General features: G+C 44.5%; 2 protein-coding genes across 2 annotated transcripts; one reads left to right on the plus strand and one right to left on the minus strand.

The window, feature by feature from the left end:
- Window positions 1-12,535: 12,535 nt before the first annotated feature.
- Window positions 12,536-13,882, minus strand: MYCGRDRAFT_100584 (uncharacterized protein; the record flags this gene model as incomplete). Its single annotated transcript, XM_003851696.1, has 2 exons — window positions 12,536-13,487; window positions 13,536-13,882. 2 exons carry the CDS (start codon window positions 13,844-13,846, stop codon window positions 12,536-12,538), a joined length of 1,263 nt encoding a protein of 420 aa, XP_003851744.1.
- A 313-nt stretch (window positions 13,883-14,195) lies between these two features.
- MYCGRDRAFT_94071 (uncharacterized protein) lies at window positions 14,196-16,468 on the plus strand (the record flags this gene model as incomplete). The annotated part of the gene is made up of 3 exons (XM_003851552.1): window positions 14,196-14,677; window positions 15,087-16,057; window positions 16,248-16,468. 3 exons carry the CDS (start codon window positions 14,196-14,198, stop codon window positions 16,466-16,468), a joined length of 1,674 nt encoding a protein of 557 aa, XP_003851600.1.
- Between the last annotated feature and the right edge of the window lie 469 nt (window positions 16,469-16,937).

Genomic DNA, 16,937 nt, shown 5'->3' on the forward strand with positions numbered 1-16,937 from the left:
ATAAGCCTAAGGGAAAGGAGAAGGAAATTACGTCTAGATCTAACACTTAGAAGCAGATCGAAGCACCTCCCGCTATAAGTACGCGGTCTAAAACTAAGGAAAAGCTAGCTAATCTCGGTAGTCTTCCTATACGCGGTACCCCTTCCGAGAGTAGCTCCGGCCGCCCCTAAATACTATACTCCGGCAGATCTATTTCTAGCCCTAGTCTCGGAGGGAGTATCTACTCGACTCCTATTATTCGTACTACGGGAAGGGCTCGCTTAGTAAGTTAGGTAGTAACTAAAACATAGATCGCTCTCGGTATCCCTATTACGGAACCTACGAACACAACCTATAATTATAAGGACGCCTTACCTTAGATTATCGCTACGATTAATAGCCTAAGGAAGCTTCCGCTTTCGTAACGTCTTACTACCCCGAACTAGCTATTTCGATGCCTATAACTACTATATCCGGACAGTACGAAGCTAAAGGATAAGTGTACGTTCCTATGCTATAATTATGCGAGGGACCTACTTCGGTACTTCGGAATTAAGGTAAAGACCGGGAATGTAATAGTAAAGAACAACACGCTCTTTAGACTTACTACCCTTAAGTACAATACGTATAAGCTTAGCTAGCTAAAGACAGGTTCCGAGACGTATAAGATATAGTTTAAGGATGCTTGTCCGTCTCGACTATCGGACTTCCTTAGGCCGTACCGCTTCGACAATAACGTCCTACGTAGAGAACTCGGCTAGCTTAACTTTAACGGCTTCTTTAATAAGGCTCGCTAAGCAATATACTTAACGCCCGGTTAGGAGCACGAGTTTAAGAGAAATAGCACGCTTAATATTCCCCTCTTCGCGTAGATCGGACAGGATAAGGCCCTTTATAAGATTATTAATAAGGAAATAGATATGTACTTGTAGCATTAGCGCGAAATTAATAGCTAGCCTAACTACGGATAGCTTCGTACGATGTGCTACTCTTAGATCTAGCAGCTTATCCGCTAGGACATTTAATACTAGCTACTATATATTCTTCTACGAGGTAACTATAAGCACCGGCTAGTATCGTACCTATACTACGCTAAAAGTACTAAGAAGGGCGACAATACTACCTTTAAGCATATCGACCTTACGGTTAGCCGTATAGTCGAGGAGAATCGCGGTATTAACTAGATTTAAGATACGGTCTCCTTAATAGACGAGGGCAAGAAGGACTATACGGTGCTCGTTAAGAGGATATACGAGAAGGAGATCTTTTAGGAATAGTACTAGTAGATAAAGGCTAACAACTACGTAGACGGAGTAGTATAGAAGATCGATGCTACGGTGCTACCGTAACACTTCCTAGATCGCTATAAGCTCGAGTAGGAACACGTTCCTTATAAGGCATTTAATGTTCGCATTACGGTTCCGTATCTACTATATAGTATCGATACTAAGGTAGAGACCGAGCGTCGAACGATTCTTCCCTAGTTCGTAGCTATATATATAGATAGTTCTCTCGAATGTGCCGAAGCTAGTAACTAGGAGATGCTACGTAAAGCTTATATAGACCTAACCGCCCCCGATAAGACACCCTCCGGGCTTATTAACAAGTACGGCAAGATTCCTTACGCCTTCCCTACGGCTATATCTTTAACACCTAACAACTACATCGCTACTATACTTGTTACTTACGAGAAGTAGGAGAGCCCTAGAGTCGTCGTCGAATTAGAGAGGCTAATACGCCTTAATGTTGTCGATCTAAGGGCATAGATTAAGAAGTAGCGAGATGCGACTATAGCTCGAGTAAAGGTAAACTATAAGGACATTAAGTACGCGGAGAGGAATACGTTCGGTAACCGATCGTACTACAACGCTAAGGACAAGCATCCGACCGACTTCTAGAAGCACTAGCCTCTACTAGCTAAAGTCGCGCCTAACGACGTAGACGACAGGGAACGTAAGCTACTTAGGTAGGGAGATATAGACATTGTAGTACCCTAGGAAGTCCCCGACTTACTTATTAGTAAGGACGGTAAGCGCGTACCTAGACGCGATATATAGTAGGAGGATAGTACTTAGCGATAGGTTTATAGCCTTTACTAGACTAAAATCCGTATCGGGTCTAGGAAACCTTTAGTACGAACAGGACATAAGGAGCGGCTGTTTTCTACACTAGCGCTTGTTTTAAGGTTCTTTTTTCTTTTTTTGTTGTTTCTTTTGTTTTAACTTTACTATATGCGATAGATATATATAGTAGGTACAAAACCCGAGGATAGGGATAGTCTACGTTAGTAACAAGTTAAAAAGGACGACGCTAGTGCTAGATCTAGAGGGCTTTTACGCTTTAAGCGTGCATAATAGTATAGTTTAGGTTCTTATAGTATCTAGGTTAGATACTATAGAAGGGGGACGAATGTAGTAGGGAATATCGTACTATTACGTATAGTCTATATCTAGCTTAAGCTTCGTATATAGGTCGGAGGATTAGAGAGGGACACCGACTACTAGTACCTCCGGAAGGACCTTCGACACGAACACGAGGCCTAATAGTACAGAGCACTTAATACTACCTCTTTTGCCCCCCTACCTTTTACTCTAATTGTATAGTTTACCGCCCTTTTTGCCCCCTATGCTACCCCGTACGTCCGCACTACTACTATCCGCGGGAGATCGGAACCTTTAGAAGTTCCCCCCTTATAGTACCTATACCTAAAAGAAGTTACGGTTAATTATATTATCTAGGTCTACGTTATGTTCCTTGTCCGCGGCATTAGACGGAGTCTAAGGTTTCCGTAAAAGGCTATTAGCGGCGCTATACTTTCGGCTAGGCACATACTTAACCGTAAAGTCGAAGAGCCGAATCTAAGCAATCTATCGAGCCGTAACTAAAGTCGGAAGATCGTTCGCTAGTATATTAAGTTAGTAAACTAGCGTGTTCGCATCTACTTCTAGTACGAAGTAAACACCGAACATATATACTTTAAGCTTCTTAAGAGCATAGAGTATACTACGACACTCTCGCTTGCTAGTATCGTATTTAGCTTCTTCCTTAGTCTATAAACTACTTTTAAATCGAACCGGATGCTTACGGCGGTTATTGCCCTTTACTGCCTATATAAGTACTACTCCCTAGCTAAGACTAGATACATCTACTACTACGATTATAGTCCCTCCGTTAACGTAATCGATCGTAATAAGGGCCGGTGCCGTAATAAGTGCCTCCTTAAGCTAATCTATCGTATACTGTTCGAGCGGCGTCTAGACGAAGATACTACCCGGCTTAGCTACTACGTAGATAGGGCGAGATAGAATAGCGAAGTCCGGAATCTAGATTCGGAAATATACTATAACTCTAATAAATAAGCGGGCTTCGGTAGCATCTATAGGTAGTCCCTACTCGGTAATCTTAATAACCTTAGCGGTATTAGGGTAGCGACTAGCCGAGTCGTAGACGTAGCTAATAATGTTTATACTAGTCGAGAACTAGAATGTCTTACTTAGATTAATAGTTAGCCCTACTCTTTCTATGTCCGTAAGAACCCCGTTAAGGTTCTAAATGTGCTCGAGTACGAATCGACGAATACTAGGTTTAGCCTCTTTATTATTATACCGAGACCGAGGGCCTTTAATACTAATATTATCTAGATACGGTCGAGCCGCGTAGAACATATAATCCTTAAGAACTCGGCACACAATTCGCTAAAACTATGCTACCGAGTTCGTAGCTCCTATTAGAATACTAGTCTAGCGGAAGTAGCCGATTGGCGTATCGAATCTAGTTAAATCTCGGTCTCGTTCGTCTAGTAGGATTTAGTCGTAGCTAGAGAAAAGGTTAATTAGTGTTATAACTTAAAGGCCCGCAAAGTCTATAGAAAATCTATTAGTGTCCGGGGGTATATATACGTCTTTAAGAGTAACTCGGTTAATTTCTATTGCCGCATTAATAAGCCGGTACTACTTTTGTCCTTTCTCGTTAAGATCCTTCTTACTAACTAAGAACTAAGGATTCTTATATACTCTATAGTAGGGTTCGAGGGTTCCGCGATCTAGTCGCTTCTTAATTATCTTAGATACTACATCTCGAAGGCTATAAGCAATATAGAAGTCCTTTAATTACTAGGGAACATAAGGTATAGTTCGTATTCGTTGTAGTAGTGCGACTAAGGGTTTAAGGCGGCCGCATTTAGAGAAATCGAAGGAAAGTGTAGCCTCCTTATTATATAGGTATTCTATAAAAAGCTTATGCTCTTTATTAAACAGATCTATCCTAATGTTTAGTGTCTTAATTCTCTCCGGTGTTAATCTTGTCCCCCTCTTAAGCTCGGAGAACTTCTAAATTAGGTATTTATTGTCCTACTAGCGATCCGACCGCGGTAAAGATGCTTCGAACTTAAGGCTAGCTTCTTTCTAATTCCCTACCTTATTAGTAACGCTCTTCGTGTTATAAACTAAAGCTTCTACTAGCTTAACTTTGTCCGCTTTCCTCTTATATAGTATATAGTAGTCGACGGAAAATTTAGAAAACTATAAATTCCTCCCCCTATATAGCGATCTCTTTCTTTCTTCGTAGTAGCGGAGGTAGTAAGCGGTAGCTACGAGCTCGAGTAGCTTATTGTATTTATTATTGATACTATTAAGTTCGAATAGAAGGGAGCTAGGGCTTAGTATCGATATAAGGTAAGGTTAAACATCGCGATATTAGCTAGTTTCGGGGATAAGTAAATTCGCCGAGTTTTCTTCCGAAGTTTCCCTAGCCTAACCCTAGGAGTAACTTAGGGCGCTAAGATTTTCGGGAGCGGCCGAACTTTCGGGATAGCCCGCTTTATTTCGACCTCGTCTACTAAATGCGGATTCTCGACTCGAAGTCCTTTTTATACTTAACTCTTCCGGAAATACGTACTAGATCGCTCGAAGTAGGACCTCTAATAGACTACTAAGTAGCGAGGAGGCAGTTAGCGGCTTAACTCGGCTTTTCCCGAAGTGCTAGTAGGTATAAGGACTCGGTACGTTAGACCGTATAGTTAAACTCTAATAAAATTAATCGTACGACCGTTTATAGCTATAATCGTACCCTACTAAGATCTATTATCGTAGTTAGTTAAAGTTAGGCGGACCCGACGATACTACGGTCGCCTAAGAAGAGTTAGTGCATCCGAGTCTATAACTAAGAAGGGAACGTAAACCGTAATACTATAAACCGACACCCGTATACTAGTAGATAGGCTAAGGAAAGGTAGAACACTAGAAGCCGTCTTTATTAAGACTTTAATTCCCGTACCGATCGGGACGCCGGTACGGCAAGCTACCGCGGTAGATATAATATAAGACTCGGAGCCTTTATTAATTACCGCGGCAGGCTCTCTATAATTAAAATCGCCGATTATAGCCGAGACTCTTAGCAACGGTATAGTTATATAATCGTAGTCGTTAAATATAAACCGGGCTTTAGCTAGATCCTCGTATAGGTCGGAAAGAGGTATTATACCCTCTTCTATAAGGTCGGCTCGAAACGCTGTCGTTATAAATTACGGTATACCGGAGCGGACTTCTATAGTAAAGCTATCCCTTAGTATCTCTTCGACCTTATTATCCCCTTAAACGGAGTTTAGTTTTACTATATTATCGGATAGTAGCAGACCTACCGGCCCGCCTCTTAGCTTATCTACAAATACCGGAGTGTTTTGTATACGACCGAAGAGCTTCTACGATATTAACTTAGAGAGTCTAAGAAGCTCGCTAAATAGAAGGGATACCGGAGCCTTCTATATCCGCTTAACTAGCACTTCGTTACTATTTAACCTGTCGCGGATATAGTTGTCTACTCGCTAAGTTTTAGGAGGAGTCCTTCTCTTCTTAGCTAGCTCCTTTAGAGGGTTTACTAGCCTAACTTCGGTATCCGAGTCTGCGTCTTCTATATAGTCTTTAGTAGCTAGTTAGCGCTAAGAATCTTGCTCGATAGATTCTACCGGCGGTTCTAAGAAGCAAACGGATAATAGCGAGTTCGTTCCTTAGATCGTTTAGCTATTAGTAGGTAGTGTAGACTAAGAACGAACTACATCTACGGTATAAGACTTTAGGGTCTTAATCTTAGCCGTAGACTAGTCTACGATAACTCGCTCTTTTAGCACGCGGTAGCTCTTATTATATAGTTTTAAGATACTACCGACTGCTAGGTTTGCCTTCTTAGGGACTACCGCGGCATTTACTAGAACCTTGGTATTATAAACTGGCACTAGAACAGGGCACCTATCTTCTTTAATATAGAGGATGTTATTAAAGTAGGAGCTCGAAGTCTGTCCTTAGCGGCTACTAACCGGGGTTATATTAGAACTAGTCGTAGGCGCGGGCACCGGGGGTGCTAAAGAAACCGCATCCGGATCTAGCTTAGAAGGGCGACTATACTTAAGTATTCTAATAGGCTTCTAGCCGAGTTTACGAGTACTAGTACTTAGACCGCTAATCTAGCTTATATTACGAGAGCTCTAAGATCTCTCTACGGTAGGGAAGTTAAAGGATGCTAGCTAAGGAATCCTTATATTATATACGTCTTCTAGCTTCGGTAGTATTAGCTAGAGTCTCGGCTGCTAATTAATCCCTCGGAACTGTAGTAGTCTCTTATTCGGATTACCGGGTTTTCTAGTATACTAGTAGTAGGCGGCATCTTAGTACGCCTAACCCTAGTTAAGAAGGAAGTTTATAAAATAGTAGTTACGGGCTACATAACTAGGCATTCTATAGTTAAGGCAGCGACCTTAGCGCATAAGCTCGTTACGGTTAGTTCCGGCTCTGCTACTTCTATACCTACTCGCGCTAGCACTTCCTATACTATTGCGACGGGGTGCCGGAGGGCTAAGCTAAGGGGGTAGTAAACCGGCGTTCGCATATATATAACTCTAGAAACTAAGGTCTTCTATAGGGGCGCGGTAAGTAGGTACGTTAATCGGAGGATTTACGGGCACTTAAGGTTGCTATATAGACTAAGTCTAAGATCGAAAGATCTTAAGATCCTATATACGTCGATTAAGCTTATTAATCGCGGCACTCGGTTTATGCTCTTATTGCCGCTATAGACTAAACAGGGAATGCGAGCTATACTCTACTATAGGTACCGGCTTCTACATTTCTTATGCCCTAATAAGACTAGCCGCAACGCTATCTTCTACATCGCTGCTAAGTTCCTTAAATCTAGCTTTACCCTTAATCTTAGTAAAAACCGCCTTATAGATAGTGCTAAAGTTAGTATACGTAGTAGGATTACGAAGGTTAATACCGAGGCGACTATAAATAGAGCGAGAAACTCGGGCTAGAAGTCCCTTAAAGAACATCTTTATACGAGAGACATTATCGAGCTAGTTTAGTTATAGACATCTAGTAATCGCTTTAAAGTGTCTATAGAATGTAAGAAGCTCCTCGTTACTAGCAGTCTCGTAGCGACTAGATTGTCGAGCTACTAGCTATTCGAGAAACGACTAGTCCTTAGTTCTAGCCGTAGAGTTAAACTAGCGCTAAGTAAGAAGCGCCTCTATCTTAAACGTAGACTAGTCGCTATTAGTAAAGGCGTCGAATAACTTAAACTACGAACGTAGCGAAGGGACATAGTACTTAATAGTCTTACGGATCTTCTTACGATCCGGCAGTTTAGACAGGTCGTAGTAGTCCTTAAAGAGGTCTTCGACATTCTCGAAGAAGGTAGTTATATCGGTACCGTTAAAGAGGGGAGCGTCGGTACTTCCGGGCATTAGCATTAAAGGGGCAAGACGAACGAATAGCGCTACGGTATTACGTCTTCCGGCAGCTATAGGCTTACGTATATAGTCGGCTATATTACTACTCTCGAAGGTAACCTCTAGCCTATCGGTAGAGTCCGAGAGTACAACGTCGCCCTTCGGTTTACGTATAACCTAGTTAGGGCCAGTCCCTTTAGTAAGCTTAGTCGAATCTAGACCGTCTTAGCTAGGTATAGTCGGATTAGTGCCTTAAGAAGACTCCGAGCTATCCTTACTTAAGGAAGGGCTAGCTTTAGTACGAGCGGTAGAAGAAGCCGTAGCCTTAGTAGGGTCGTTAGTATTGCCTATAGACATAGCGATTAGTATCGGTAAGGTTTAAAACAAGAGGGGGTATAAACTACGAAATAAGGGAGCTAAGGTATCGTTAACTAATTAGTATAGAAGGCGATAATTCCTCGAAATGTCGGGCATATATAAGGAGGTATTTAATTACGAATGCTCGGTTCTATAAGATTCTTTAATATAGTCGGTACGTTCCCTACTCGGAGGGTAATCTATAAACCGCAATATTAAGAGCCGGCTCTAAATAGCGATATCCTTACTAAGTTAGGCCCTTAGACTACTCGATCCTTAATAGCAAACGAGGTATTATAGATCGAGTAGTAATCTTACTAGTAAAATGTATAGCGATAAGCGATCGCCGGAAAGTGTCGGAGGAATATAGGAATCGACGATTATAGTCGCCGATTCTTTAGAGAAGAAGTGTTATATCGATCGCGAGGCATCTAGTTTTTAGGGTTTTTAGCATACCTACGCTCTAGGTATCTAGTAATTCTAGTTAGATTTTATCTAGTTTCTTCGTATCTTCGAGGTGTACTATTAATCCGTAATTCCTATAATTCTTAAGCCGTACATAAACTACGCTACGAGTAGACGTACATTTAGGTTTTCTAGTAATAGTAACAATGCATAAACCGTGCTATAGATTCGGCACGCATTTAGGTTTCCTTAATTCCTTAATCTCGAGTAGACTATACTACGTACGAGTATACGTCCGTCTACACCTTACAATTTATAGTAATATACTATAGTACGAGCGGGTGTGCGTACACCGTCTTCAAATTAGAGGTGTCCTTAAGCCTTAACTTTAAATAAACTATAATTCGAGCGACTATGCGTTTAGTAACCGTAACCTTAAACATTAAGAGATTACCTCGTACTCTATATTAGCGCACTATAGTACGAGCGGGTGTACGTACGCCGTCTTTAGAGCAGAGGTAAACTATAAGCCTTATATAAACTATACTACGAGCAGGTGTGCGTTTAGGTTTCCTTAAGCCTTAAATAAGCTATAATACGAGTAACTATGCGCCTAGTGTTCTTAAATGTACTATGTTTCTAGTAACCTTATATAAGCTATACTATAGATTCGGTATGCGCTTAGGTTTCCTTAATTTAAGTGCTTCTACTTCGCCCTATTAATAGCCTATAGTACGAACGAGTATACGACTACCGTCTTCGGTACGAGTAAAGCTTCTATATGCCGCGTGTCTTTCTTAGTACTATATATCCGAGTCCTTAAGGGGTGCGTCCGTAGATCCGAGTTTTCCTATAACTATTATATATAATATAGACGACTTATGCACTTACCGAGTATGCCCTTTCCTTCGTATAAAGGAGCCGTAAAGAGTCTTACATCGTCCACCAGAAAATGTAGTAGGTAGAATCGACTACTACTAACCTAAGGTACTAAGAGGTAAGTGTATAAGTGCGCGGTATCGAGCGTAGAATTATATTAAGAAATAAGTAGTAGCTATAAAGTGCATTAAGTACTACCGACGACCGGTAATGTTATTGTCCGATCCTTAAAAAAGGAAGAATCCGACTACTATACATCGCTAAGACCTAAAACTACGCTATACTATAAACTATGTTCGACACTATTTGCCCTACAACACTATATAAACTAATTAATAGCATCGCGGAGCATAAGGCTACGAGCAATTATAGCATAGAGGCTATTCTACCTAGTATCGTTGTCGCGAATAAGCTTATATATAACGTCCTTACTATCGTCGCTCGCCCTCTAGAGGCTCTCGAACAACTCTACGCGTAAAGTTAAACGAAGGATGTATATAATAATGTTATAGAGCTTGCTAATAGGCCCTCTCTTACGCTATATAAGTAGTTGTTGTCGCTCTACAATGCCGTCCTTATTAAGCTCGACTTCTAGTACATCGTCGTCGCCGCTATATCTAACGAGCAACGCCTTAGCTACTAGGTTAATAACATAGCTAATGTAGCGTAGTCGTCGTTTAATAGTATCGAAGTGGAACTCCGCCGCGAGAGCCGCTATATAGGTGTTATTATTAGCCGCGTTGTTACTATAGAAGAAGCTAACCTTATAGTAAGGGATACTAAACTAGTATATAATCGTACTAACTATCTTAGTAATGTTAACACCGCTATAAGAGCTATAGTAAGTAGGTAGCCTAAGGACGAAGTTCTAGACCTTGCCGGCGTTGTCGATAAAGTAGACGATTAGTCCTATAAGAGTAATGCTATTCCTTAAGGTCTATATATCTATTAAGAAGTAAATAAGGCCGAGGGTAGTTGCGAGCGTCTTAACAACGACTCCGAGATAGCTATTGTATACCTTATAAATCTAGCGGCTTACGGTCGTATTATCTAGTAATAAGTTCTTAACGAGGGGGTTTAGGTAGATAAGTAGTATACGCTAATGCTCGTTGTTAACCTTACGGAAGGGGATGTAGCAGAAGACGATCTATTATAGTAGTAATGCCTTAAATCGAGTAGTATTAAACGTAGTAGCAAAGCGGCTTACAGTAATAGTGTTAGTGTCTTTAGGAAGGTTGAATAGCTCTATAACTCTACGCTTCTTTAGTAACCGCCGTATAGAGGCTATAATTACTCTATTACGATTAATCTTATAAACATCCTTTATATGCTTACTAGTACTACTCGTCTATAGGCTAGTCTAATATTAGTATAGTATACTAGACCGCCGCTAGTAACAAGTCCTATAGACCTAGTATTTAACCTCTCTTATAGACCTAGCTATTAGCTTGTTTAAGCGATATCTATATAACTATACCTACGAGTCCTTATTAAGTAATAATACGGCGATGCTTATGCTACGTAGTAAGTGCCTCGTAAGGTCGAGCCCTTCGTATCTAGGGATAACCGGAGGCGGTAGTACGTTAGCGACGTTACTCGTATAGTCGTTCGTCTACTAAAACTCGGTAGGGATTAGCACCTACAAGGCGGCTATCGAGGGGGTAAGGACGCTGTCCGTATTATCGGTAGCTATAAGAAGAAGGTCTATAAAGGCTAATAATAAAGGGGTAAGTAGTAATAAGGAAGGTAGTAGCATTATAGCATAGCGCGTTGTTATTATAGTTAGAGCGTAAATAAGGGATAATATAAAATTACAAATTAGCGTATAGCTTAGCATCTCTAACGCTTAACATTATTAGCTTCTTCTAGACAATATTATATATAATATAACAGTCGTAAAATAATAAGTGTAGGCTCGTTAGAAAGCGCTAGGTCGTAAGAAAATTATAAAGTTTAGTAGGTGTTAGTATATTAAGTTTAAAAGAAGTTGTTAGTTATTTAGCTGTTTAAACAATTTATTAATAGAGATATAAGGATCTAAAACTTAAATTCCGATACTAAATATTACCGTATTCTACGATCCTATATAACTTTATATTAGAACATCGGATCGTTACGATTTTTAATTTGTAGGATACGGACGAGCTTGCTCTATATATATAGTACCTAGTTATAGTATTAGTGTAGTATCTTCGACAATCGAATCTATAATTAAGAAATAAAGGAGGTAAAGCTCGGTAGGATATAGCGCTAACTTAAGGCTCTACGTATAATCGACGTAGGGTCCCCGCGTTTCGGCTACTCCCTTATCTAATTAAAACCTCCGCTCGCCGTATAGCTCTACAATTAGGGTTCGCCCTTAGGTTTATAACTTCTTTAAATTCTTCGAATTAACCCTAACTATTACCTTTACAACAACACTACGCTCTACCGCACTTATAACACCTCCAAACTATTAGAATTAACTAATCTAAGGCCTTACGGATTAACTAATCCTCTAAAATTGCTCCGCCTACGGCGCGCTAGCCTCCGGCGGTGCCTATAGTAGGCTCTTACTAAGTTAATCAATCGCATTAATTAATCCTTTAGATTAATTAACTAATCCTTACACTAATTAATTAATCGATATAGCATAGATTAGTGGATACAATTAATCAACCCTAGCAATGGTGTTAATTAATTAATCCACCGCCTTCGGCGATTAATTGATTGATTGTTTAGTAGACTGCTCCCGTCCTGGCGTTAATGTCAGAAGCGGAACTTCTCGAATCGTCCTAGCAAGGAGAGTACGACGGAGCTCGAAGGCCAAAGCAGCTCTTATGCCACACTTCCGCAGACCAGACGTCGACGAGGCAAGAAGAACGAGATTCTGGGCTCCGGCGTTCGCGTCTTACCCTGAGTCCCGCCCTGCGCATCACCATTCAAGCTCTCCATGTTCCCAAGTCCGTCGGCTCAGCGTTCTTCTTCCCACTTCAACCCAGAGTTGATCGCACAACGCATTAGCGTCAGGCTTCACATCCCACTGAATGATGGATGTCACTTAAGTAGCATTCCCGCCCCTGATTTTCGAGAAGAAAAGGAAGATGTCAGCGAAAGAGACGATCGATGCAGAGTCCCTCAACTTCTGGACCTCGAAAGCGATATAGTAAGCTTTTGAACGCGTATAGTACTTCAGGTCCGCGGAACATCTTGCTGTCAAAGGTACTTCGGCCTCGACGGAATCGTCTTCAACTGATCCGCAGGATTGCCCTCCAACCCAAACAGATCGTACAACCACTTCAAGATAATGAAAAACGACTCCGGCTCGCCCATATGCTTCTTACCCGGCACGAACCTCGCTTCCTTCGGCGATCCATGTTGCAAGCACAAGTAATAGTCGTCAATCGGGAAGATCTCATCGTTGACTCCATTAACCAACAACAACCTCGTGCACTCCGCACGATTCAGCGTACCATCTTTGAGCAGGGAGAACTTCATCGCTTCTTTCTTAAACTTCTCCAAGTCGTCGCCGTAGCCAAACTTGTAAGCCAAAGTCGTCGCCAGGTCAAAGGGATACTCGAGATGATTGACATGAGACAGCCATTCCGGGTCGAACATGTAGTGGCATCCGCCGCCGAGAGCGACGACACCGGATAGTCGGTGGGCATGTGTATGGGCGAGTCGAATCGCGTAGTAGCCACCGGTGCTGAACGCCCACATTGCTTTGCGACTCTGGTCGATCTCGGGCTGCTCGTCGATCCAGTCGAATAGTGTTGACCACTGTCGTTCGGGAGAGGTGGGGTCGCTTGGATCCGCTGGAGAATCGCCTGTGCCGGGAATTTCGAGGATGATTGTGGCGACTTTCTTCTGCGACCAGCCTTCGGACCAGACTACGAGCTCGGTTCGATAGCCGTCGAGACCGCTTAGGATGATCACCAGCGGGGCGGGTTCGTCTTTGGTTGTACCGGGTGGAAGATGATAGTAGAATGGCAACTCGTGTCCGTCACTTCCCGAGCGATGTTTGTGAGGGATGACGACCTCTTGAGTTGGACGTTCTCTCATAGCTAGTCCTTTCCTCGCCGCCTTCTTCCCTTCTTGCCAAGCCAGGCGCTGCTTGTCGGATCGAGGAGCTGGGAATCGAGCAATGCGATACACCGCCGATGCTCGCCTGGTCACATTAGCGTCATTGCCGCTTCAGCTCTCATCGAGCACGTACAAGAACAATTCGGATGCCTTCTCTTGGTCACCATCCTTTCCCGCCTGCTCGGCCTTGGCGACGAGCTCCTCAGCCTTTGGAATGAAAGCTGTGGCATACTTGTCCCAGTCGTATGGCTCTTTCTGATCCTCGGCGACGAGCCTCTCCACGATCGGCTCGAAGTCTTGGTAAGCACTGAACATGAATGGATAGACTCCCATTTTGCACAAAGGCTGCCACTTCGTTTGCCAAAGCCTCTCGAAGCTTTCGTGATGCACGGCTGGAGTCTTCATGGCATCTTGAATGAAGAATTTGCCTCCTGGAGCTGCCATTCTGTGTCTTGATGATCCGCAAGAGGGAGTTTTGCCAGAAGAGGATGTATACAGAAATAGGAAAGGGAAGAGAAGCCGGAGACTGAGAGCAGGCTCACTTACATGTACAAAATCTCACATCATCCTCAACCACCCCACTGCATCGCCGGACGTGTCTATATTGATGACCTACATGGTGGAGAGATGCAAAGGACACAGTGCATTGTGCAGATTGAGGACTCAATGAGGGGGTCGCAAGCGGGTCAATCTCGGCCCCACCTTCTCCGACTTCACTCCCACTTGGCCTCCTATCCTCTACACCGGTCACACCAAAACACTACATCTCCTGGCGCTAACGCCGGCACTGGAAATGGCGGTTAAAACACCAGTAGCCACCATATTCGAAAGCCTCAAAGGCTCATGGCGCCTCCGCAGATCTCTCAACAGCAAACTTCCAGGCTTCCCCTCCGGCACATTCGAAGGCGTGGCAACTTTCACGCCCCGTGAACCCACAGCTCACTCTATCAAAGGCGAGCTGCTCTACGCAGAGCAAGGAGAGCTGAAGACCGACAATGGCTACGTCTTGAAAGCGAACCGCAAGTACGTGTATCGATACAACGCCGACGAAGACAAGATTAGCGCCTGGTTCGTCAAGGAAGACACGAAGCAGAATGACGGCAGGGAAGAAATCGATGAGCTGTTTCATGATCTTGAGATGAGTCCATCGAGTAGTGGTGGGTGGGCGGGGAGGGGAGAGCATCTCTGCTCGCTGGACATGTACTGGGCGTACTATGAATTTCGAGTGCCGAAAGTTGTCGAAGAAGGGAGCGAGATGAGTGTGTTTGGCGTGAGGTATCAGGTCAAGGGACCGCACAAGGACTATACGAGCGATACGGCTTATGAACGAGATTTGGCAGTGAATGCTGCGACATTGTGACCTGGTCCTGTGAACGTCGCGAGCATGAGGATCGGAACGACTGATTTGGTCACGATGCAGCGAGTCGAACTAACAGCCGTCTCCATCTTCAAAACACCTTCTACCAGCGACGTGCATCGCTACCATGATATCGACATTGGAAGCAATTGTTCGCCACGATGTCAGGTCGAGAGGACACATATGCACCACTTTGCGAGGGTTCCTCGATGGTGGCCGATCTTTGTACCAATTGCGAAGGACATCCAAGACGATGCGGGCTCTGACTGATCGAGATCCTGGGAGTTTATTCCACAGGCTCTATGCCAAAGCACCATTCCCCTCCAGCGATCGCATGAGTACCCTCACCAGCATCGCAGCTCACTGCCATCACCTAACCATCCAAATCGGCGAGCCACCCCAAACTCGACGCCATAAATCCGGCTTCTCCAAACTCATCACCCGCTGGAAAAAAGGTCCATCCTCCAGCATCACCCGAAAATCCTCCACAACAACCCTCCAAGCCATGCGCCCCCAACCAAACCCCGCCCACCTCGTCGACCGCCGCCTCTGGACCTACCTCTTCCAACACTTCACCCATTTCAAAACCCTCACCCTCCGCATCCACGGCAACCCCGCCTGGCCCGGCTGCACCCCCATCGAATCCACCCTCATCACCCTCCGCCTCGCCCTCGAACGCGCCCAAGTCCACACCCTGCGCTCCCTCACCTTGTCCCCAATCCACATTAGCGGCATCCTTCACTTCCGCTGGTCGCCCTTCGGCGCATTCGTCGAACCACCCTCATCCGCGACTTCCGCTCGTCTCTGGCAAAGTCTCACATCCCTCACCCTCCATCTCCGCAACCCAACCCACACCGGGGCTCTCAGTTTCGCACAAGCCATCATGGCGACGAAAATCCTCCAAGACTACCTCCGCTCTTTCTCCCCCACTCTGCGCCATTTCCAATTCATCTGGCTCGACGCCGAGGGTCCAAGTCCTCTCCTCCTCGACGACGAAGCGGGCATGGAGACCCAGAGAATTCTCTCCTGGCCTGTGCTGGAGGAATTCCGGTTCGGGAACATCACGGCGCCGTATAGGACTCTGCTCCAACTCCGCTCGCGAGCGCCGAGGGTGAAGGTCGTGAAAGCGCTGCGGAGTACACATCGGAATGATGTGGTGATGGAAGCGTCGCTGACGGAAGATGCGTGGATCGATGTCGATGTTGCGGAGGTTTGGAAGAGGCGTGGCGGGGCGGACACGAGGGCGAGTAGTATTTATAGTCGGGAAGGGGGATGCGGATCTAGCAGTGGGTCGAGCGGTGTGAGCCGCATTGAGCCCCTGTTCTTCTTGAGTGTTGGGAGGATATTGCGAGCGAGATGAGGATGGGGAGTGATTTGGCAAAGGTTGTGGTAAGTCGCTTGAGCGGTTGTACTTTATTGGTCGAGGCGCATTTGGTGATTGGTTTCAAGTTGTGTATGGCTCGAGCTGTAGAAGGACATATCATACAGGAATGGAGGCGGCAAAGGAGGACCCCGGACAGGCAGACTGTCCGGTCCAGCAGTCGCTCTTCGCATCGGAGATCGACAGAAAGGGCAAGGCAGTGCTTCAAGCCATTGAGATTTCTACAGGCTTTAGCTTCCTGTCTATGCCTGCTCTATCAGCAATCCCCTGCAGCACGGTCAGCATGGCTGTTACGCAATACACCAAGTTCACCAGCGCAATCCCTTGAACATGATGCAACTCCCCAATCCGCGGATCAAGCACATTGGTCGATAGACAACCCGTCCCAGACGGTGGAATTTCTCTGAAGGCCAATGGTGTTCAAGGGAGTACAATCCGTTCATCGTGCGTCTACAGAGTCTCCTCGCCAGACTATCGTCAGTCGACAACCGTCGACATCGCACGCCTGTCTGGACGACTTTTGGTATGTGACAAATCGCCGAATCGGTCGAGACAAGCGAAGACCAGAAGGATCATCTTCGAGTATGCTGACGGTCGTTGTGATATCGAATATCGTTTGCTGTCAATTGTCGTCTCACAAGCATACCCATCCCACGTGAGGTCGTTGGTTCCCTATCGAACCCATGTCGTGTATTCGTCAAACCCATGTCGCAAGTTCGTCATAAGACATGGGGCTCATCCTGGAGTCGGATCATGCGAATGTGTCGCCATTTCCTCGTGAGTGGGGGCTGGCGGTG

The sequence above is a fragment of the Zymoseptoria tritici genome, chromosome 6 (assembly GCF_000219625.1).
Source record: "Zymoseptoria tritici IPO323 chromosome 6, whole genome shotgun sequence".
Classification (NCBI taxonomy): Eukaryota; Fungi; Ascomycota; class Dothideomycetes; order Mycosphaerellales; family Mycosphaerellaceae; genus Zymoseptoria; species Zymoseptoria tritici.